This window comes from Frieseomelitta varia, unplaced genomic scaffold (genome assembly GCF_011392965.1).
Source record: "Frieseomelitta varia isolate USP_RPSP 00005682 unplaced genomic scaffold, Fvar_1.2 scaffold_275, whole genome shotgun sequence".
NCBI classification, from domain to species: Eukaryota; Metazoa; Arthropoda; class Insecta; order Hymenoptera; family Apidae; genus Frieseomelitta; species Frieseomelitta varia.
Window position 1 is genome coordinate 128,835 of NW_025110007.1, and position 24,638 is coordinate 153,472.

The 24,638-nt window shown below is 32.1% G+C and overlaps 1 protein-coding gene and 1 long non-coding RNA gene across 2 annotated transcripts in view; both read left to right on the forward strand.

The window, feature by feature from the left end:
- The first annotated feature begins 2,027 nt into the window (after nt 1–2,027).
- Nucleotides 2,028–3,733, forward strand: LOC122529025. Its single transcript, XR_006306723.1, has 2 exons — nt 2,028–2,258; nt 3,607–3,733. It is a non-coding gene; the product is annotated as an uncharacterized LOC122529025 (long non-coding RNA).
- A 586-nt stretch (nt 3,734–4,319) lies between these two features.
- LOC122529020 (calpain-C) overlaps nt 4,320–24,638 on the forward strand; it is a 38,726-nt gene continuing 18,407 nt past the window's right edge. Inside the window, exons 1-2 of the mRNA XM_043654740.1 lie at nt 4,320–4,857; nt 22,450–22,593. Of these exons, the coding sequence (XP_043510675.1) occupies nt 4,849–4,857; nt 22,450–22,593 (153 nt within the window). The 5' untranslated portion in view covers nt 4,320–4,848. The remainder of the gene's footprint in view (nt 4,858–22,449; nt 22,594–24,638) is intronic.

A 24,638-nucleotide genomic window follows, 5' to 3' on the forward strand; every position in this document is an offset into this window, starting at 1 on the left:
TGTGTTGGTGTGCCTGTTTTGCCATTTTTTAAATATAGGGGCCCTGGATAGGATAGGTAGCTTACTTTCTGGTATGAATGTGTTTAATTATAAGTAGGTAGGGCCGGGCAGGTTGGCACAGTCTCTGGTCGCGTATCCCTTTTTCGCGTGTCCAACCTGTTTCAGGAAATCTAATTTGAAAAATCGACAGTGAAATTGGTACAAATGGAGCATGCCACTTGTTTCTGATTTTACTCTTCGATTTTTCGAATTTAGCATCGCGGTCGCGGTCGCGGATAGGTCGCAAGTAGGTCCCGAAACGAACGTTCATATAGGTATTGCTCGAGCATGCACATGCGAACGGACAACGATCACTATGATCGATGGTCGTCCATGTGTGTTGAGGGTTAGCTTTCGCGATTTATATTATTATTCTATCTTTGTAAGTTATTTTTTAGTTTGCGATTAGAAAGACTCGAGCTAGACGTAAGTTTCAGCGGGCATTGCGCTCGAACAAAGAAGAGGCTAAAAGCCGAAGAGGCCCGGCAAACTGCCACGAAGAGGGTCACAACAAATGGTTTCTCATCCTCTGGATCATTTGAATGATTTCAGAGCATGGGAAGTCATTCTCGTTACTACTTTGTCACTATGCTCTTTTAGTATTTGTAGTTGTACTTTTTTTTTCTTCTCTTTCATGGTTCATCTTCATTATGGGCAAATCGCGATTTTTTTTGTTAGTGTTGCGAGAGATCGATTACGGGTTGAATTAGAGTCTCACCTGTTAATTAGTGTTGCGAGAAATTGATTGCGGTTTAAATTAGAGCTTCCGAAGAAATAATCGTGTTTGCTGTAGAGTTGCGAATTGCGATACTGCGATTGTCTTTTGCAATTTTGATTACAATTTTTATAGTTGTTTAGTGTACATAATAAAATTTATCTTCCTTTCTATTGTTTTAAATTAAATTATAGTGTTATTGCTTTTAATTAATTTTAGAATATTTAAAGTAGCTTTTGCACAGTTTTGTATTGTTCATAATAATATTCATTGAATGTAGTTAGAGTTAGTGTTGCGATATTGTTCCATCGCGATTTTCGATTACTTTTTTCTTGTTAGTGTTGCGACAATAAATGATCGCGTTTCTTGAAGCGGCACAGAAGTGGTCATCATTTAAAAATTTATTTCTAAAATTTGCGTCGATGCGTACGCAACGAAAGTTCGATTTATACTAAACTCTTATTTCCGTACCGATCGAAATTTACCTGACCGCGTTAATCAATCAACAGGAAACAGTTTACTAAAATTTCGTAGAAACGTATTAGTGACTCGATCGCTACAAATGATCAACTGAAAATTTTAAATAGTTGTTAAAAATGTTATTAAAGGGAATTTATTTAATTGTTACAAATAAATTATTAGAAATATTAGTTAATGTTTAATTAATTATAAAAGAGAATTTATTATTTAATTGTTACAAATAAATTATAGAAATATTAGGTAATTTTTAAACAAATAGAATATTCAGAAATATTATTTAAAAATTCACTCTTAAATTTTGGTCGATGTGCATACGACGAAAGTTAAATTCATAAAATTTTAATAGTAATATATGTATCATTAGGTCACTCATACTTTATATTATTTATTAACAATTTTAAACAGTAAATGATTCGGTCGTTGAAAATGCAACTCAGTGAATTCATTTTAATAAGTAACATCGTACTATAAAAAAGAAAATGTGCGTATGGAATAGTTTAAGAAAATAAATTTGATTTCGAAATTTCGAAACGGATGAGTTTTGCAAGAAATCATTTATAACAAGCAATGTGTTTCTTTATTGCAATATTTGTAGAAATATGATAAGTCCAATAAATATCTTCCATAAAATCGAGTTTGCGGGATAAAGATAATTCGTTCAGGTTTTGAATTTATTATACATATTTGTAAATAAAATAACATTATATCTAATTATATTATTTGTAAAAATATCATAATTTGAACAATTTTTTTTAATACTTGCTATACTTTCTAATACTACATACTCTAAATGGATGTTAATAGTCAAATATATGCTAAATTTTTCATTCCCATTTTCATTAATCTCTGTTTTAAATCGTTACATTCTTTCATTGATGAAGTACCACCACGTTCAATTCAATAAATAATTCTCGAAACAAATCTAGCAATACTGTCCATATCTTTTGATTTTAATTCTCATCACTAGTAGTGCTGCGGTGCAAAATCTTCCTGAATCGGTACGACAGGATGTGACACGAAAATGGTAATGGTGCATAGCTGCCCCGAAATTGTGGCCAAAAAAATACATTGTATGCAATGTCACAGATAAGATATATAAATATATCTCGTCTGTGATATTGTGAATTTTTAAATTAAAATTTGCATTTTCTTCAACTCATCGAAATCTGCCAAATTACGAAAAACAGTGTATAATTTTTAGTCTCCTAAAGTAAAATTTAAAATAAAAATAAAATTAACAAATAGTTATTATTCGCAATATTTTCCAGCATTATCAGTAATTAAGAAAATAATAGCGTATAAACATTTGAACATACCATGTTAAAAGGTAAAAACTTTAGAATTCTCTATATTTACTTTTATTTTATATCTAATATGTGAGGATTAAAAAAAAAATTATTAAAATAATTGATTGTAAAGTCATGTAATAGAAATGAAGTTCAGCGAGTGTTTCTGTAGTTTGAAAAGTATCCTTCAACTCAAGAAATTACGCTTTATAACAGTTTTCAATATTCAAAACATCTAAAAAATAAATATAGAAGATAACAGTAAGTTGATATTTATCATTTGTAATTAATAATAATAAAAAAATTTATTATTAATAATTTTTATTTACAATATTATTCATGAAATATTATAATTTTCTTTCTTGTTTTTCAAGTTCATACTTAATATATCTTAATATATTTTAACGTCATTAAATGAATAAAAATGATTATCTTTAGAATTACAGTTTATACATAGTGAGAAGAGAGTATGTTCTAGAAATCAGCTGTTGCCTAAAATTTAAGCCTTAAACAATATCTGGTTTGAAGGAATATATATTTCGAGCAAAGTCAATGTATATACATGAGCTTTCACCAGAACAGCTTCGGACTACGAGTCTCATTTTCTCTTCTTTCAACTACGATTTGCTTTTGCTCTCATTCTCTCTCTCTCTCTCTCTCTCTCTCTCTCTCCGCTTCATTCCTGTTCTGTCATACTTTTTATCTGCCATTTAGGTAAATTTCATACGTTTCCCATCAAAATTTGCCACCGTTTAAAGCATCTGTCGTCATGATAAGGTATTCAATGTTGTAATCGATTGTTTAAGCATACTATTGTTTTCACATTTCAACTGTACTCCGATTACTACAAATTTAGATAAATTAGATAATACTACGAAAACTATGATAGTATGAAATTTGACCTTAAACACGCTGACTTTTGAAAGAATTTGATTTTTCTTAAAATCAATACTTTAAAAAGTACTTAAAAGAGATTAAGTAAATTAAAAATTAAAAGTAGAATAAAACAAAAAATTAAAAGCGTATAAAATACATCTTCTTTTTATAGATCATTAAAACTTTAATTATTATTCACTTTACTTCGAGATGAAAGAGAAGTTCTTTATAAAAAGAATCGTTTCCGGTAACCATGCATTAAACATTTTACACTACTTAAATAAAGATTCTGCCATGCTACACTGCTCAAAACAATGGGAAGATTTCAGAGCACACTGAAAACATAACTAGTATTAACATAAGAAACGAAGTTAAGAAATTATTTTTATCAAATTGAATACAAATTTATATATAATATATCGTAAATATAATATGTATCAATTTCAAAATATCAAGTAAATAACTAATAAGTAACCAATCATTCAATAAATAACTAATCTTCAAAATGTCAAGTGCATACTATAATACATTTCAACAGATGGCCTATCTATTTCAAGTCGAAATACGTTCTTTATTTAAATTAAACACCTCAAATCAGTTAGCATAGTGAATCTCATAAATGGATTAAGGATGTTTATGCAAATTCATGTTTGTGAGAACACGAGTGATGAAATGGAATTTAAGCAGGAATTCATAAAGTACTTTGAATATTTTCCTAGATTATATATATATTATATTTTGCACATTTTAAATTTCTCAGAAATGCAGTATATTTGCAAAGTTTGTTTATAAATAATTGATCACTCAAAAAATCTGATAAAGTATCGAATTTTATAAACAAAGTTCGATGAGCATACTTACCTGTATAGACAAGAAAGCCGTGTGAGAAGAGGGAGGTAAAAGAGAGAGGATAGTGGTCGTCAGTAAGTCGGCGACCAGGGAAAGAGAAGGAAGGCCAGCTAGGATGGTGGTGATCGAGTCCGGATCCACGACTGGCAGTTTACGGCTGGTAGTCAACGCACAGTCAGTCAGTCATTCAGTTAGTCGATTGTAGTCAGTCAGTGGTAGAAGTTGTTCCGCTCGCGGAGCCGCGACATGTTTCTTTCGCGTTTCAGTTCATATAAGTTTTATCCGTATTATTTAATCTGTCGCTAACACGGTTGTGTTACAATTGTAACAGTTTTCCTTGGTCTTTTGCTTGTTATCTCTTCGTTTCTTTTTTTCTTTTTTTTTCTTATTCTTCTTTTCTACAAACACGTTGGTTGGTTCTGCGCAGTGAGGTCAATCGATGAAAGTGCAAGTGCCAGTAAGATCAGTGTGTGCGTAAGGACCTTCCTTTCTTCCGAACTAGTGATAAAGTGGGAGAAACGTGTGACCTTGAGTAGGATCTCAAAGAGGATCTCCGCGAAGAAGTGATAGCCTGGAGAAGACGCGACGTAAACGTAGCCACGGATGGTTAACGTGAGTATCCACCGATATGTTTACCATTTGTAGCTTCGTCGAAAAATCAAACAGAAAATCTCTGTAAGAATATTTGAATTACGCGTATAAAATATAACGTATAACGTATGACATATAAAAATACAGCCAGATACAAATAAATGGATATTTATCATGTTGCACTTATATAGAAATTAAAAAGGATTATTTTGATCAACGTGACACGTGTAGCTTTAAAATAAGTTTATATGATGATATGCAGATAGATTCTTCATTTCATATTATAAAAGCAATATATATAAGTATCGCTTTTAGAATATTTAACTAATATTTTAATTAATATTTTAATTATATTGATATGACAATCAAAGGGAAGCACAATAAATTGATACTGTTAAAATGCTTTAAAATGTGATTTTTAAATACAAATCTATTTAGCTAGAAATTTTTGTATACAGTGTATAGATTTGCTTAGTATTATTCCTAATATTATTTATGATAATTGTAGCACCATAATTTGAATATGTAGTCGCTCGTATCTCACGCTACTCCGCATCCAATTTCGATATAACAAAGACTATTGGGAGAGACTGGAGAAAGTAGTTGGCGTTACTTATGAAACCGTTCACGCCATTTCCTACACCGATGAAAGAAACAAAACACGAGAAAGGGGATAGCCAAATGTTTTGTTTCAATAACGCTTGAATATAAAGACATGCAGAGCTAGTAAACAACTGCGTCTAACTTTTTCTAGTTTTCTATCTATGAGTTGTCAAAAAATTTTTTACAAGGCGGATTTATTTGCTCGGATCGATGTAGTGATAAATCGCACGACTGAAAAGAAATTCTTTATTTTTCTTTACACCTGGGTAAACATCCGAACAGCAGATACCCGTGCGCGCCAAGATTTCCCTCCTAGTAGTAGGTCATTATAGAATTTCTAGCGAGGCGCGCCGCGCTATGTGACTAGAATGATTTCTTTGCGTGAAAGTCACCCTGGAATGGTACACCGAATCTATTTAGTGAAATGAAAACTATTTGATCCACGTGGAATGCGAACTAACAACGTGGAAACTTGTAAAAATGCAAATCAAGTTGCACCATGACTCCGAAAATATAACTAGCGTCGTAATCCACGATTTACAAATCAAATAGTGAATTAATGCATAAAAGTTATGTAAATGCAACATCACTGGAAAACACATAAGTGATTTACACATTGCTTTATCGAGGTAGAAAAATATATTCGAATAATAGATACTGTACAAAACAGGAATTACAAACAGGAACAATTTCCATGATTTGAAAAAGAAAGTTTATCATAGTAAACACATCACTTCCCTTTGGAATTCTTTTTTTGAAATTTGTTTAGTCCAGAAAAATTATAAATTTTGCGTTAACATATTAAACTGTAATTTTTATTAAGTATGCTTATACTTATAGCATGAACCAAAGAATATCTTAAACCATATTTTCCGTATAATACTAACAACATTTTAATTATAGTTTAAAATATTTAAAAACGTTAAATTCTTTCGAAGTTAGAAATTTAGTGCTGTACAATTTACTCGTACGAGAGATGCTTTTTTGTGAATATTTACATATGTGTTGTCGAGACTTGTATCGCTTTCCAGTACATACCTGAAAAATACGAAACGTTTGTGGTTTCTAGGAGGATCAACAGGATAATGCATACGAAAGAACAAGTGAAGAATAGTAATTTTCTTGTAACACACGATCCATGACTTCAAAAGCTTAGGTATACATTTTAACATGGACATGAGCAAACGTAATTTATCTCTTCGCTGAAATGCATTTAATATCCTCTTTCGAATAATTCTAATAACCGTTTCAAAGTATATTAAATTCGCATGCGTCCACACTTCACTTGTTATTAGATGCATATGAAGCAAATCAGATTCGCTGGAAAAGTAATTCAACATCCTCTCGCGAATTACAATCCGTAAAATAGCTAGATTACAAAATATTATTAAACTTGGTAATGAATTTAATTTATCTGTGTAACGGACAATTCAGCAAGATCGTGCAAGGTAAACATGTTACGAATAAATTTGAAACGAATTTTCCACCCTTTAGATCTGTTCCGCGTTTCCTCGTGCATTTCTTTAACTCGTTTTCCGGTCGAATCTCATAAAAAGTAAACTCGTCTCGATTCATAATCACGATACATATAATGTATAAACAATTCTTGAACGTCTAATGAGTTCATTGAAATGAATAAAATTTATTCGCGGAGGATGACGTTACTTGATTCTTCGGTCATTTGTTCCTTCCTTCGATTGTGTAACGTTTTATAAAAAGAGGATCAATTCGTCGAAAGCGATCTCGCATTCTTCAAAATCCTTCCCTCCATTCTTACAGCCATGATTTCATAAGTTGATCGCTATGGTACCCGCATACCATTACGTACGATTACGATATAGTTGACAGTAGGCGGTATGACACGCTCAGAAGACAATGTACTCCGTATAGATCTGGCCCTGAAGCGTTTTTTTACTTTCTTAAGTTTCGCCCACATTGATGGCACCGACGTCTTTTATAACACCGTTGTCTATGCGGTTGGTGTAACTATATTCATGTCTGACATCCCGCATATTACGTTAGGTCAGTCTTTGTATTTTGCTTCAAAACTTCAAGTACTATTCTTTGTGACAGAGAAAGGGTTTCAATTCGAAGGGATCCTTTTCGATTCTATGGTAAATGATTGGACAACACTATTTCATTGAAAGATATCCATTTAGCATATCCAGTATATACATTTTAAATTTGAGTCGATATAAAAATATATGGGACATTGACTTGGATTTGTGAAATTTAAACCTATCTGAGTGGGTAGTATAGGATATTTTAATCGAGTTGAAATACATACTAGTCATACTATTTATCTGTACTCATGTTTTCAGGTATAAAAATTATTAAAAGTCGAGTTGGCCAATTTTGCTTTATACATATATTCATATGAACATTAGGACATTCTTAATGAACAAATTAAAAGTAAAATTTTGTTCACGATGATTGCCAAAGCGTTAACTAGAAATATCTAAGAAAATCGTTTATACATGGATATATATTTTATGAATCAAACACAAATTTCAACGATCTAACAAAGAAACATCCGTTAATATAAAGATTTAGGTCGTTACATTTGCGTTTCACAATCTTAAAGTAGCTCGCGTTACAATTGGTGCGTAAGCAAGTAATTAACCGAACGATTAAATTTTTAATCGTTCGTTCTATCTCACTTTCGCTTGTACACTCATTACGTCAAACATTAATCAAATTATTAATTCTCTTATGAAAATCGAAAAAAAAGAAGAAAGAAACAGGGCTTATTGTTATACCACCTGTTCAACAGTTCTTTGATATGGTCGATGTACCTCGAACTCGACCGACACGTTTCTACCTCCGTGAGATTCCCTTGCCTTCGAAACCGGGTCTTCTCTCCACGACCTCGAAACACACAAATTACGGAGGCACGAAGCAATGCGTGCGTACAAGAGAGCCAATAGGAGAAGACCGGTCGTTCCTTGTGCATCGTGATCTTCCTCCTTGTCGTCGTTGCCCTAACGAAAGAAGAATTCCCAGAGACGGGATCATAGAAAGTCCTCGGAGGTTCGAACGCTTCCGATAGCCAGGCTGTTCACTCGCTTCCTAGAATTTATGATCCCTCCAGTCGAGAAGATTCATTCCCTCCCACGAGAGGAAGCGGGATTATAAATTCAAGGGAATCTCTTGGTTCTTCAGAGATTTATTAACCTCGCCATCACGACGCAACGCGACGCGGCAAAAACGTTCATAATCCGCATGCTTTTCGCTTAAACGCAAAAGAAAGAAAAATATTATTGAATACGCTGTGAATATTTACTCAAATTCATATTTTCATGAGTCATTTAAAAAGTAGAACTTAGGTAGACATAAAATGATTAAATATCGTATATTATATTTTGGATGTCTTACATATTTGGATATCTTATATATATTATTGAAACAAAAAATGAGATTCAGTTAAAGAGTCACTGCAAGATTAAACAAGTCAAGAGTTAAAAAAGAGGTTACTTAAAATAATAATTTCTCTAAAATTATAGTCATGACTTGCGAAATTTTTAGATTGGCTTCAATTATTTTTTACTACCATTAAAAATGTTATGCCACTCATGAGAAAGCTTTCGTAAACATTTTTATCCAGTTCGTAGATAGTTCAAAACACGTTCTCCATGTTAAAAGCCAGCTAATATGTAATAACCGATAAATGTCTATAGTTATTAAGTGTTGGACGAAAGTAAAACTTGTAAAGTGAGTTTTCTAGATCGATTTTTCTAAATCTTAAAGTGAATCTTATTTAATATTATCCGTATTAAATAGTTATCATTGCTAACGGTTAGCAAAGTATAAAAAAGAAAAATCAGTGATAAGGTTGCTCAAGGACACTAATAGAACGACGTCACGATTCCAGACTATTGTATCTAACCGCAAAGAAAAGAATCAAAAATGTTGAGGAGCCGCTAAATCACGATGAATTACCGTTCAATTTCCATTAAATCGCTGCCGTAGATAATAGTTCAAGTTATTATGAAAAATGGGAATTGTAATTTACGAAACAGAAAAAGAATGTTCGTGTAAAATCCATTTGCAGATTTCGAATATTCGTAGTTTGATACTCATTCACTTAGATTGATACTCACGAAAGTTGTTTCACGATATAAAAATAAATTTCACGCAAAAATAACACATATCATTTTCATAATTAATGAAAATTCACTCAGCAATTATTATTATTATTTTCAGTTTTTCTAATATTACAATTAAAATTTCATAATTTTGTAATAAAAACCAAAGAATCATTATTATTGTATCGTCTAAGTAGACTGAAGTTATTCTTAAAATGTTCAAAGTCTTCCTTTATTGAAACAGTAAAATCGAGATATAAAAGTTTAAAAATTAAAAACTAAAGATTATGAAACGAATCTCACGAAATAATGATTAAAGAAACAAATACGATTTATTATTGGTTTGGGAGCGAAAACAGATATTTCGAACTTTTCGATTCGACACGTTCAGATGGAGTTAAGGAGCAACAACCTCGACAAACAGCATCAGAAAAACGTCTTAGAACTCGTTGCCGATGAGAAGAAACTCGACTCGCTGAACAAGTCCTCGTAAATCAGAATCTCTTCAGGATAAAATTAATTGTCAGTTAAAGGATACCATGATGCCAAGTCGTTTCGAGTCGCCCACAGCTTCAATAGCGAATTAACGACCGTTCTTCGAGAAACGCGAGCAAGAGTTTGTTATAATTGTAGGAATTTCATTATAATATCTTCTCGTAATAGAATCGGATAGTATCTCATGCTGTAAACTTTTGCTTGGAAGATTGAAACATATATTTCCGTAATAGACCTTGTACAATATGAAAAAATGTACAAATGTATAAGAAAAAATGTTCCTGGAATTTCAAAAGGATTATATAGTGTTTATTTTTTTTTAAACAGAAGTAAACCGAGTATTTTTAGTTAGGAAATTTCATCGCGAAAATTTTTAGCAGTGTTTCTTGCAATATTCCGATGATAATTTAATATCGTGATTTTTGATAAACAAAAGGAAATGACTTAAGCATTACATAATGAAATTGTATATGTTGCTTTGAATCGAGTACATTGTAGTTTATACCTACCATTATACATTGCATTCATTTGTAAGAGAAAAATAGATGAACGACACATATGCAAAAGTTAGTTGAAAAGAATCAATTCAGTTCAGAATTAGTTCAAGACAAAGAATCAGTTCAGAATTATCAAAATTCATAGTGCGTGAAAGAAAGAAGAAATCGAGGCTTCAAGGTTAAAGAACGTTCATCCAAAGGTCGTATAGAAGGTCTTCTTACGTTCATATCGTAGCCGCATCTCGTTGAATCACGTCGATATTTTATTCTTCTGTCTTTAGTCCTTTTATACACTTGGTATCTAAAAGTTTTTCCCACTGTGGTTTCTTGTCTCGTAGATTAGCCACAGAAATGATGTGGTCATAATTACTGAGTCATCCGCAAGGATAAATCCACGATCTATGGAGAAACGGTAAAAGCAGTCAGATTGCACGAACGTTCAATACAATTTACGATATTAAATGACGTTTATTCATATTAACAACAGTTAATATATACATTAAAGAGATTAAAAAGCACCAGTAGTGTAACAAATTGGAAATCATTAATCTAGACATATAATAACATTCTTTATATTTTATATTATACAACGTACTTAATTATTGGAAAATTTTTGAAACAACTATTCATCAAATGAAATATTGGAAGAATTCTAAAAATGAAATAAAATATCACTTATTCTTTTAGATAATTACTAACGTTAAAAATAAAATTTTATTTTCGGAATTCTTCCAACATTTCACTTAATAGTCATTTGAAAAAATGTTTCGTCATTCAACTTGATCAAGTGTGTTATATAATTTATTAAAGCAAATTTATTTATTTATTTAATTGAAAATTTTCTTAAATTTTTTGACAATCTAGAATAATAAAATAATTTATTTGTGAAGCATGAAAAGCATAAGAACATTTAAAATCTAGCAAATCTTCCCGTATTTAATTAACAAACCTACAACTAACAGTTTCAAATGAATTGATTAATCTTACATAAGTGAACGAATTAATCGTTCCTCAGATCAAGATCTTTCATTCCAACACTCGGGTGTCGCACAATCTTTGCGACTGCACGAATCTATCTATTACTCCTGTAAAATCATGAAAACCTGAAGGTTTAACGAAGGAGACGCGCAGTAAAATCACAAGTTGGCTCGCTCTTAAGATAAATCGTTAGGATAATCTGGCGTGCAGCGTCTCTCCATTCCTTCCAAGTTTGCATCTACTAGATGATGCATAGGAGAACAGTACTACGAGCCAAAAGGGTGAAGACGTGCGTGGAAGATCGAGGCTCGTGGTTCCCCCGATCCTTGGACGCGATAGCGTTAAGGCGCTTGCACAAATTTCCGGTATTTGCCAAGGGAGTGGGAGCACGAGCGGCTGCTTACAGGTTGTTTCATTATCGTGTGAAGCGATCTCGAAGTAAAACGGCCTGAGGAGAATAAAGAGCGGCGGCTCTCTACCCCCGGAAAATCGGCAAGACCTCGCATGGAATACACAATGAAATTTCAATGTTTGTCAGTGCACGATAGTCTGGAAAGCATCATTTCATTGCCAAAATCAAATTTTTCAATTTTAATATTTAACCTTTGAATACTACGGAGTGATCTGTGAGACTATAAATTTTTATTCACCTTTTCTGCGTTATTTTGTATTTTTAGTTTTTAATACATTTATTATTTGTGTTCGATTACCTTGAAGCTCTTCATTATTAATATATAAAACAAGAAAATTGAATTTGATCTTCGGCGATGTGAGATCTTCTTTAGTAATTATGTAATTTTCAATGTCTATAGTGTTTAAGGAATTTCTCATATTTTATCTTGAGTCGCTCAACAATTCATTTTACACAATAATCTAGTCAAGTTTAGTTCATAAAAGAAATTTAAAAAATTAAATTTTGGCCTCTTTGCAGACTACAGACTGTACAGTACATATTTACAGTTTCTCTCAAGCGTATCGCCTTCGTTCGTAATACCTACTATAATTTCTTACGTTCGATCGTAAAGTAAATCGATCGTAGAAAATTGAAACGGTGTTCCTGTTCGGTCAATCGATTCCGGATTTCGAAACCGAATAAAAATTGCCGAGTGGACACGGCGGAAATCCTGGCATCGAGCTCGAGATGTTTGAAAACGATATTACTGGTTACGCAACGTTTGTAGCACTAGAATCTATACGCTTAAACAGGAAATGATTTGCGAGAGGCGGAATCGCGTTTTCCTAACAAGATACGGAACAATTACATATATCCGACTTCCAGGTGTATTTCGATAGTGGACGTCAAGGTGGAGTTTGAAGTTAGGCTGTCAATCCTTTTAGTTAGTTAAATAAATATTAGCTGTTCACTTTCATAAATCTTAATTAAATCTAATTTTACTTTTATTGATTCACAATTAATAATTCAGGAATATAATATGATTCGATTTTAGCTGACAAAAGATCCTTCTTTATGTTGCATTTGATAATTCTAGACTAAATTAATTATCCTTTCTACAAAGCCGTCTTATCTTTTTAAGAATCTTCGTTCAAATATATACAATATGAAATTTCTTTATATTATTTTATTAACACATACAATATACGAAGTCAAATCTCTTATTGAGCGTTAGAGTCTACGTTATTAACACTAGAAATGTTATGAACTGAAAATATATAAAAAACAAACAATAATTACTATCAAACTATGTTGATAACGCACATAACTTTTGACTAATCAAGAGTCATGAAAATAGCACATCATTCAACTACAATATTATTATACTATGAATGATAAGATTGTATCGCGTGAAATTATAACTCTGTGATAGAATGATTAAGCACTGTTTAAAAGAGATCAAATATTTATGTTCAAATATCTATTACGAATTTATAAATTATAATCACTTCTAAGAACGTGTAGATTCGAATGCATGATAGCACGTGGAGAGTTGGCTATGTGCGTAGTAGTATATAGCATGAACATAAGAATATGATATATAAAGCCTAGAATAATAGAATCGTCAGAATTATGAAACAGCATTATGATTATAATTTATCTATTTACAAGTACCTAATCAACCGATATGGCAGTATTTAAACGTAAGAAACGAGAGGTTTAAGTAGAAATTCATGTAAATTCAAAGCAATGCACGCAACCGCGCGTACCGGGTGGAGAAAGTGTGCTCAGCGATCGAAACGAATACAATTCGGCGATTTATTCGTAATCAAAATCAAAGATTGTTTCCTTAACACGTTTCTCGATCTGACATGAATTACAGTATTATAAAGACACGAACATTTTTTTCACCAATGGTGGAAATGGATTTTGAGTAAATTAATTTATTGATATTACCATTATAATTTAATTAACATATGTATATATTTCTAGTACATATGTGCATCTGTCTGATAGCTTTCAGTACAACTATTCTTCTAGATCAAGAAGCATACAAATGCATTATATCTTCGTACACTGATATACTACTATTCTTCAGACGACAATACGAAATCAAGAAACGTCGCGTCGTCTCCTTTATTCAAGTACTCAAAACTTGGTCACCGTAGTAAGTGGCAGGTGTGTACACTATTGTTCTTCCCTCCGTTATTAAACGGTGACACGAGTCTTCTTAGTAAACCTGCTTTTATGAGAACTGGAACGAACTTATGAAAGCGAACGTTCTCTTATCTTTGGGTAATTTTAGCTTTTTTGTGAAAATTGTCCTTCGATTTAGTATAATCTATTATATGCGTATAATCTAATATAACGAGATGAAAGATAATTTGAACATTTTTTATAAAAAAGAAAAAAGAAAATACTGTTAGACTCCACAGATCGTTGAGAACAGTATTATCGATTATAACTCAAAACTGACAGCTTCTAGAATTCTTCCCTTTAGTTAATCCTTAAATGGATTATTGGAATCATTGCGATTCCATCTAATTTTAAATTAATAATTATATTTCGTTTGATGTCATCGTTTGATTTTTCTTCTCCCCCCCCCCCCCCTCCATTTTCTCATTACATTTCTAAGAAAATTAATTTCCATAAGAAGTACCTAAACGTCAATGAATCCTCAATCAATGATTCATAGTAATTTAAAGTCAACTATTTTTCCTACTCCTTGATTCTTCTAATGTGACTCATGAAAAACTTTTCAATCGTAATTATACTTCCAAAATACTTCCAAGTTCTATATCATATATTCAATATCATATATTCAATTATATATAATCATATATATAATTTTCGAGACATTTCTTTGTTAGATGATAAGAAATTCAAAGTCACCTGGTTAAGTGATTTTTGATTGTCACAAGAGCGTTTTGAAAGTGGTCAAGAGATTATCGTTGTGCTTCGAAAGTTGGCATGAATTTCTTGTCATGACAACGATGATAGTTATGTGGCAAAGCGGATTGAGTCTGGAGGAACTATAATTTTCCCGTGGAACTATAATTGGAAAGCGAGGAGGCGGGCAAAGGGTAAATAGCAGATAAAGATCCGCGCGCGATCGCGTTAATCATTTCCGACACGTACCACGCGCATCCCTGAGGAAACGCATTCGTGAATCGAATCTCTAGATCGCTAACTCTATATATAAAGAAAATTGCTTTGAACTGATGAAATAGTTCAAGGTATTTATCAACGTTATAAGGAGACCTGACTGTCGCGATTATATTAAAATACATTTGAAAATAAATAATATAGGAGTTAGAAGAAGTCTTTAAACAATTAATTATGTATTATATTAATAAATTTCAATATTTAATATACACTGAGATCGTCTTTAACACTTATTATGTATATGTATACTTAAAATGGTCATATATTAGTTTTTCACAGTATCTTGTTGCAGTACATACATTTTCAGGTTTCAGATTTGAAGTGTTATCAATATAATTATGTCTGATATATATTATAAAATTCTAGAATATTTTATAATACACGCAATATAGGATTCAAATACTTTCATGAGTAATTGTACATGCCAAAATAATAATTTGTACAACATCTTTAACTGACAATACACAGTTATATAAAGATAAATAGTTTGTTTGATAGATATCATCCAAAATTGAAGGACAAAATCTTTAAACTGACTTCTAAATGAAATTATTATTTGCATATGTACTTACATGCATCTCGGCAGTGAATCAACAAACTATTGAAGACAATCTACAAGAGATTACATATAGTGATTCGCTTAGTCGTTATATTAGAATAATGAAAGATGATTTCTAGGTTTGCGAATTAATATCGCGAATCTCCGTATCCTTACCTTGCACATCCATTGCATCGTTGGTGATGCAGAGACATGGTCTCGCTTCAGGAGTTTGGCCTTTCTTGAGTATAATTTGTTTCTTTCAGTGGAATACCAGTTGGGAATTTGATTTCGTTTTGCTTGGTTTTTCGTAATTGATCATTCTTATGGCATATGCTGGAAAGATATCTTACTGGTTTATAACCTTGGTTCTTTGTATAAATACTTATACCGGCGAAGAATGTTTTAATAGCAATATTCAGGAAAATTAATATCCTGTTTTAAGACGATTAAAGTCGTAAAAGTAGTTGTTCCGTGTTATTGATCGCGGGTTCTGTAGAAGTATTATGCTTGTTTTGTATTTTTGTTGATAGTGATTTTCCTGAAATGGTTCGATTGGTTTCAATTTCATTTTGATGATTTGTAAAAGAAAAGAATTTCAACCAATTACAGTACATTGTAATTATCCGAGACTTAGAAATTAATTAATCTATATAAATTATATAGTTTCTGTAAAATAGATCTTTAAAAATATTATACTAACGTAAATTACACTTTCTCCATGATTAAAGTATGGTCAGTGATACAGCTTTGATTTATTCAAATTAGTCATAATACGGGAATAATAAGTACTAGTGATATTTGAACTTTTCAAATTTTTACAATTCAGGTAGAGAAACGTGAAATTGTTTATTTTTTAAGAATAAAAAAGTTGAGAAATTTATTTAAATAATAACATAAAAAGTAAGAGTATTTAACAGGAAAAGAATTAGAATCATTCCTTAATAATTTACATATAGACAAAGATATGACTTTTAACAGAAACATATATTTTATATAAAACAAAGAAGTGTTCAATACAATAAATTATATATACTTACAACGTCGATTCAGTGGTTTCTAAATCATTGTTGGAATAAGAGACTCCCTCATGAGAGGATGAAAAATGGAGCAGCGCATAATAGAAGAAAAGAAATTAAGGTCGTAGTGCATGAGGTTGCACACAGAACTCTCCTCCGTGGTATCCCGTTACGCGAATAACTTGCCACGACCGCTCTGGCACATCGGTGAAATAATCTTCCGTACTGATACACATTTCTCTTATTAACGACGAAGCCACAATTGCCTTGCACATTACACACCATAATCGTATTTGAATACGGAAAAGAAATTCTGATATATTTTCTTTCGTTTTTTCATTTTGAAGTATTTAGTTATACACTTGTCTCTTAAAGAACCTGTTACGTTTGCGTAGAATAGAAAAAAACAATCGAGAAAATAGAAAGTGTATGATTAGTCATCGAGGACGTAAGTACTGAATCACGTTCGCGTTCCCAAGTGTTTTCTGTGAATTATCGAACTTGGCGATCCAGAAATGACGGATTTCATGCTTTTTTTCCTACAATTACTAAAAACATACAAATATTTTCAATGAAGTTAATGTCGATTTTACTTCAGATAGAAATGTAAATATCTACTTATCTTTAATTATTATTAATTATAAGTATTTCTGTAGAGTCAATTATGTTCGCTTTGGCACAATTAATTACTTTAAATTGGCTACTTTAAAATATATAATCATTGACCTAGTAGTCTCTCAAAGCTATGTTCATCCAAAATTTGTGTCCAGTATGTTATAAAGTATATTTGTGTTTCTATTTAATATATTTCTTCGAATTATGAATAGTTAAAATTAAGACAAATATGTAAGATTTAACTAAAACACCTTTTATAAAAGGTATTTGCACGTATTCTTATTTTTTAACAAAGCATTTCTCCGAGTTTCTACGTCACATCTTCATAATATGAAATTTTTCTAGTCAGTACTCTACTGATACAACATTTGATATAGTTGAATCTAATTAATTAACATGTATATTTTAATAAATATAATAATGTGCAAATACTTGTCGTAACAAATATATGTTAACAATCCTATGTTCTGTTCCGTATATTTTTCACGAAAACATATTCTCAAACAAAATAGCATTTCATTCCACCACCCTTTAATTCACCTAACTGACACCTACCGGCACCTATGTTTCCGCATAGTCGCGAAATTTTATCATCCGGTGCCACACCCTCGTAGCGGAACAGAGCATTTGCAATCGGTTCGTTTTACTAGTATGATTCCGCGCTGGAGGCATACCACGCTGTGAATCGTCGGTAATTTGCGTTCCGGATCGGTCGTTTTTATCGTAGAGCTGTATAAAAGCCGAAGCTTAACAGCTGAAATTCCGGAAGGCGGAGAGTCGGAATCCACGTAGAAGAGACCACGACAGGGCACATCGTCGCAACATCGTCTCGAGAGAGGCAGTGCCATAAAGGTTTTCTCGTCGCGAGTTTGCAGCGGTGGTTGGCGCGCTTCAAGGCCGCTGGAGAACCAAGCGTGAAACTAGTCCGACCGGTACCACAGTATGGTAGCTATTATACGGCCGAACATATATATAGTGGATCGGAGAGAAGTGTTCGGTTTAGCGGAAGGCGAAGTCGAATAACCTGGCACGTACAATGTAAAATCTTTCTCTCTCCATCTCTTTTTCTGTCTTTCTTCTTCCTCTCCATGTCTTTCTCTGTCTTTCTTCTTCCTCGTGGTACGTGCTAGGGGCATCTATCTCTGACAGAATACCAAGCCGCGAGTGTGCTTCATGCTTCCCTTCGTCGGATGATTGCGCCGTGGCTTCGATGCTCTTTGCTGCTCCTTGCCCCTGTTAAGAGAAAAAAGGTACCGAGAACAACTGGTAATTCTGTAAAAGTAAATAAAATGTCCGTGTGGTTTCTTGCGAAATGAAGTCCGACCGAATGTTTCTTGCCAACATTTTCGTTTGTTCGATTGGATAATTTTTGCGGAGTCTTGAATCGTTTGGATTGGGGTTGCGGTATAGTGCTTCCCTTGGTTGAAATATTCTATCTACAATTTTTTGACATGACATCATCCGAGGAAACTCAAGTTTCATCATCCTCTTTACGTCATTTTTTTCTGTTTGATTTTTTGTAACAGCTTGTGTAATACAATTTTAGTTAAAAGGTAAAAAAAAAAGGGTATAGAATTAAAAATATTTCAATTTATCTTGAAAAATGAGAAAGTGCTAGATTAGATTTTTTAAAGTAAGGATAGCAGAATAGAGAGAATTTAGTGTTTGAATTAACTGCAATGTTTTTTTAAATCTATGTTAGAATTTACTATTATTTATATCATATTCTTGTGATAAATAAACAAAATATTAATCATATACTTACATAATAAAATTAAGAAATCAATGAAAAAGTCAATATTTCTTCTATAATTAATAAAATATTTTTTCGTACATCAGAAATCAAATTTTGTGGAACATTGATTTTCTTTGTTTCATCATTTTTACATCTAGTTGGTCCTTTGTTGGACGCGAATCGGTCAAGGCCACTTGTCTCACTGCGATCGATGTCGCAAATAACCAGTTTCTTTTACTATCTCGTTACTTGGTTCAACGACGTCAGATTTGCCTGAGAATATATTCGCTTTAAACGTTCTATATATATATATTTTTTTTCTTTTTTCAAGCGGAGGACAAAGTGAAAGTATTTCGCGCGAAAACAGAGCCCGAACGGATTATATATTGCAACTCCGTTTTATGAGAAACGGTAAATTTCATTGATTTCCACAAGAAACTAACACGGTTCTAAGTGCTCAGTTGTTCAAGATCCTCTTCGATTTACCGATTTACTGAAACACAACTGTTTTTAAATCGGTTCGCGGAATTAAAATTTATCAGCGTTATCTAAATCATTCTCCCACTACGCGTTATTTACGACAAAAGAGTTCTCCTGCTCATTAAGGTTCTCCTGTTCATTTAATAACGAACGATTTAATAAACATATTATCCTTTATTCTCGTTAATCTCGTGCTTTAATTGGTAGAATTTAATAATTGTCACATGTTGAAAGAAAACAGATAATGGAAAGATATAAAAATTCTGCATTAGGTCATTTTTGTTTTTATCCTTTTAAATGTTTATTAAAATTTCCAGAAGTCTTAAATTCTAATACTGAGTAAGAAATATATGAAGAACTATACTAAGAAATTTACTAAAAATATATTCGTCTTTGAACATACATTTTTCGATTGTAATGTGTTATCCTATTTGAATTTTTAATATTTGAAGTAATTATTTTATATATATTATTATCTTGAAATGCTTAATCTCTTCATGCCCTTAGCCACATATGTAGATAGTTAATTTACGTTCTATAAAAAAGCTACTCCCATTCTCGAAACCGTTACAAAAATAAATGTACAATCTTTACTAAATTTGCTAACCAGAAAATAAATTCCAATTAAAACTAGAATGAAATTAAATTAAATTTTTTTGTTATAACTGAAATTAAAAATTCGTCTCTGAAAAGGTTGAAGAGTTAATCATACTCATGAACCTGTCATAGAACAAAAATCAAATTCTTTGTAGCCTTACAAAAATCATATTTAATACATAGTATCTATGAAACAAATTTCCGTTTAGATTCTATTTCATCAGTTGTGTTTATAAAAATATGAATTGCTAAAAACAATCACATTATTTATCTGTGAATCCACATCATCATCTATGATATAGATACGATCATTGTACAATCCAGGTCTATTATAAAAATAAAGATTATAAAATCATCATAAATAATATTATAATAATCCACGTGATTCCACCCTATTGAAAAAAAGACAAATTAAAGAAACAGAGGTAATCGTACATTTTGTAAACTTTTGTAACCAAAGCAAAAGGCACGCCCTAACCCAGTATGCCAAGGCAACGACGTAACATAACAGAAAACTGTGAACCGTTGAAATTGTTCAACATGGAAGAGTCTCAGAGGCATTCTAATTAGCCGGTATCGTGGTAGCGACTCATTAGGATCTTAATTGGTGCACCGTGGATTGTTTCACGGACGAATTAGCTGACTGGCTGGAACAATGGCCAGAACGTGGCGGGTCCAACCTTCTGTAATTATGTTTCGCAATCGTGACGCTTTCACGAATAAATACGTGTGCACGCGTGTGCGAGCAGACCTTCCTCCTCGCGTTATCACCTCGCGTTTTCACGCGGTGAAAATATATTATCAGCCGTATCGTTGCGAAATAAATATAATCGAGTGGTGTCATTGCTTGTTCCAACCGTATCGAGCATCCTCCTTTTGCGCGTATAAATCGCCAATAGGCTAGTTCTCGAAAGTATTTCTTCCGTGACGATGATTTTGAGTAATAACAGGCGGATGATTCGCCGAGGGGAAATCGTCGATTCGTTAGGATTCGAAAGTGCTTCTTATACTTTTGCTTCGAGAGATCGTGGCGGAGCACGTCTGAGTTACGATCTGGGTAAAAGAAACCTCGTGTATCATTAGAAAGGGAGGAAAGTGCCGTCCAATGGTTATGTTGCTCTTATAAAATATTTATGATATAATTTTTACAGAAAACATATCGAACATTTAAGTATAATTATTGCATTCTGTTGTTATTTTTGGCAAAATAGCGAAAGTGAATATAAGCTTCAATCTTATTAAATAATTGTGTCCTGTCTCAAAATGAAAGGGAAAAATTCGTTATTTATTTAGATTATTTTTCACTAACGCAGGTTATAATTTTTAATTTTAAGGGTATGTGTAATTGACAATGATATTTATAGATGTACAGTGACTATTTGCATATCATTACATCTATTATATAACATTTATATACTTGTACTACTTGATTGTTCAATTTCGTATATGTATATTAAATTTCATATTATTTAAAAATATGATATATGATATTTTATATAACTACAAGAATTGGACATTATGAAAATGTCAAAATGAAATGTAAAATTTAATGAAATGCTTCGTTGGAAAATAAGAATATGTGTAAGTACTTTTTGTAATCATTGTATATAGACACGCATAAATAAATATACGTACATCTAAAAGACAATATACAATTAGTTTAAAGGACTGACGCCGTACAATAAGATGTTGATTAACTTTTCATTACAATAAACTTTCATGAGGAAGCCAAAGAAAAAATTTTATCACTAATGAGATAAAATCTTTCACTGATTATAAAGAATTCAATCGTAAATCAGAAATTTACACTTACTGATTACCTAAAAATATTTTTTACACCGAATTGGAATAAATTTACTTGCAGTTATAGAGGAAAAAACGTTGTCTGAATAACGAAGACTTCCAACCAGGAGAGAAAGTGTTGACCTCGATACAATGAGTATTCGATGAGGTCTTGAAACACGTTATCACATCCTATCGAGGTCGTAATAAGTGTTTTTAATGCGTCTGATGTTCAAGATGCTCGCTACGTTACGTAATAAATCTTAATGTTGATGATGCTGATAATAGAATATTAATATCTAAAAGTATTGTACGTAACGTTACAAATAGAAATCCGTGGAGGAATTCTATCATGATAATTGTGCAAGAGCAATTTAAGCACGAAGAACGTTAAATAAACCTATACTGTTACTTTCTCATCTTTAATGCGTAGCACTGCCATAAATATTAATTAATATACTAAACCAGATTCATGAAACTCTCATTGTAAAAATGATGATAAATTCACGACGTGAACGCTTATGTAATAGTTTTGCATGATTGAATGAGCAGAAAGTAATTGCGTGCAGAGATACATACTGAAAATAAGAATAATTGCCATAGCTAACGAATGGAATTCTATTGTTGCAGGACGTAATGAGCGAGTACGAACGAATCAAGCGTTCGTGCTTGAAACGAGGTGAACTATGGGAAGACCCAGAATTTCCAGCAACGCAGACTTCGGTCTTCTACCATCAAACACCTCCGTTTCAGTTTCAGTGGAAGAGACCAAAGGTAATTAACATTTCATAATAAATTAATATTATTTTATTCAAAACAGTGAAGATCCCATTCATCTTGAAGTATTCTGAAGTATTCTGTCCAAAGATCTCATAAGTCCAGAGTCGTACAAACTCCAGCTGTATCTCAATTTAAAAAATTCTTTCTTTATTATGTCATTTTCGAGATATTACAAGTACAAAATGTTTAGGTCTTGATATTTATGATGATATTATTTGTATTCGATAACTTGCTTAGACTAATTTTGTCCAATTTCACGGCTCAAACTTTACCTAAGTTCCATAGATTAAGACTGACTCTACCTAAATTCCAGGATCTCTTTCTGCTCTCTGTTCTCTGGTTTGAAATTTTGAATCAGAATTAATTTAATCTCGTAATCTCTGCTTTAAAATTCCACAACTCCAAGGAACTTGCATGCATGTCTTCTAATCCTAATTTAAATTGCTACTAACTCCGGAGAACATATGGAAATCTTTGTATAAGAGTTTTTACATCATCTCTGATGCGGTCTGCACTCAGTGACATTGATTTACTTCAGTTCCTACAAAACGGAAAAACAGAGAATCTGAAATCTAGAAACCGTAGCGGCGACAATGTGCAACCTTGACACATAGTACATGCTTTACCGTCTCCATGCTCATAATCGCGCAGTAATATCTCCACTGTACATGACGTACTAACGGTTTCTTTCCAAGCGAAACGTCGCCACATAAAAATTGCTCTATTAATATCTGTAACGCAATTTTCTTAATTGCACCGGCAAATTACCAAGTCATTTATATACAGATAAAACAAAACATAGTCGGACTCCGTTTGTATGAACTTGTCAGAAGACAATTACATTATATGTATAATTGGAGTTCATATAACAAAACTCTCCCTCTCCTCTATTGACGATTTTTCGTTCATATAATAGGATTCAATTAAGTGAATTTAACCAACAAAAGTTTATTTAATTTTGCTTGAGCGTTGCCTGAAATTTGCTTCAAACTAAATATTCGTTTGATTCGAATATGAAAATTTTCACGAAATCAAGGATCTAACGAATTAATTATGCAATTTGAACAATCGTCCGAGAAACAAGAAAAGAGTAAGGCATAAGATTGCCAACGCGTAATTGGAGCCTATTTAGCCTTTGAAACGAGACATTACAGCTCTCGTTGTTGCGTATAGTGATCATAATATAAGCTACTGACATCGGTGCAACGCAGTCAATTTCTACAACATAGTCAACAATTGCGTTCACGCAATAGGTATTACGTGAGACGTGCACTTATGTGTCACACTTTGTTGGGACCGGAAAGGATCGAAGGTGAGCGTGACATGAGTAGTGAAGAGGAACGACAGTCTAAACGTTCTGCGTTGAAAAGAAAGGTTGTCGATGACTATCATTAGAATGAAATTATTTAGATCCTCTTTTATGACGTAATATTATACGTGACTTTGCATTTATAGCTTCGAGAACTCGTTCTTCAAAAGTCTTTCTGTTAATAGTTATTTACATACTCTACAACTTGAATACAAATTAGACAAATAATAATTCCTAGACTGCGGATTTTTATGTAAATATATATAATATATATAAAATATATATATTTATTTTTTTTTTAAGAAAGGAATTAGAAAGAATAGAAGCTTGGTAGAAAATAGAAAGCACTATATTTTGGCTATTTTACAGGTATAATTTTTCATATTATGGACAATTTTATACTTTAGAATTTCCTATAAATGCATAAAAATCTGCAATCTAATGATTAATTGCATATTGGTTGATATTTGCTTTTAAAATATCAAAGTAAAATACATACTCAGGATTTAGAACATTCAAACACACCTCTATTCGATTTTCATTTCTATAAAATAGGTATTTGCATAAACACTGACAATGTAATTGTCATCTAAAAAATTAAAAATAGTTCAAAAAAGTTTAAATTGCAAATTTTCATATTTTCTTAGAATTACACGTCGCATTTGTCAAGATTTATTACGTACAATTATTGTTGTTAATTTGTCGAGTGAAATCTTGATTGATTTTACAA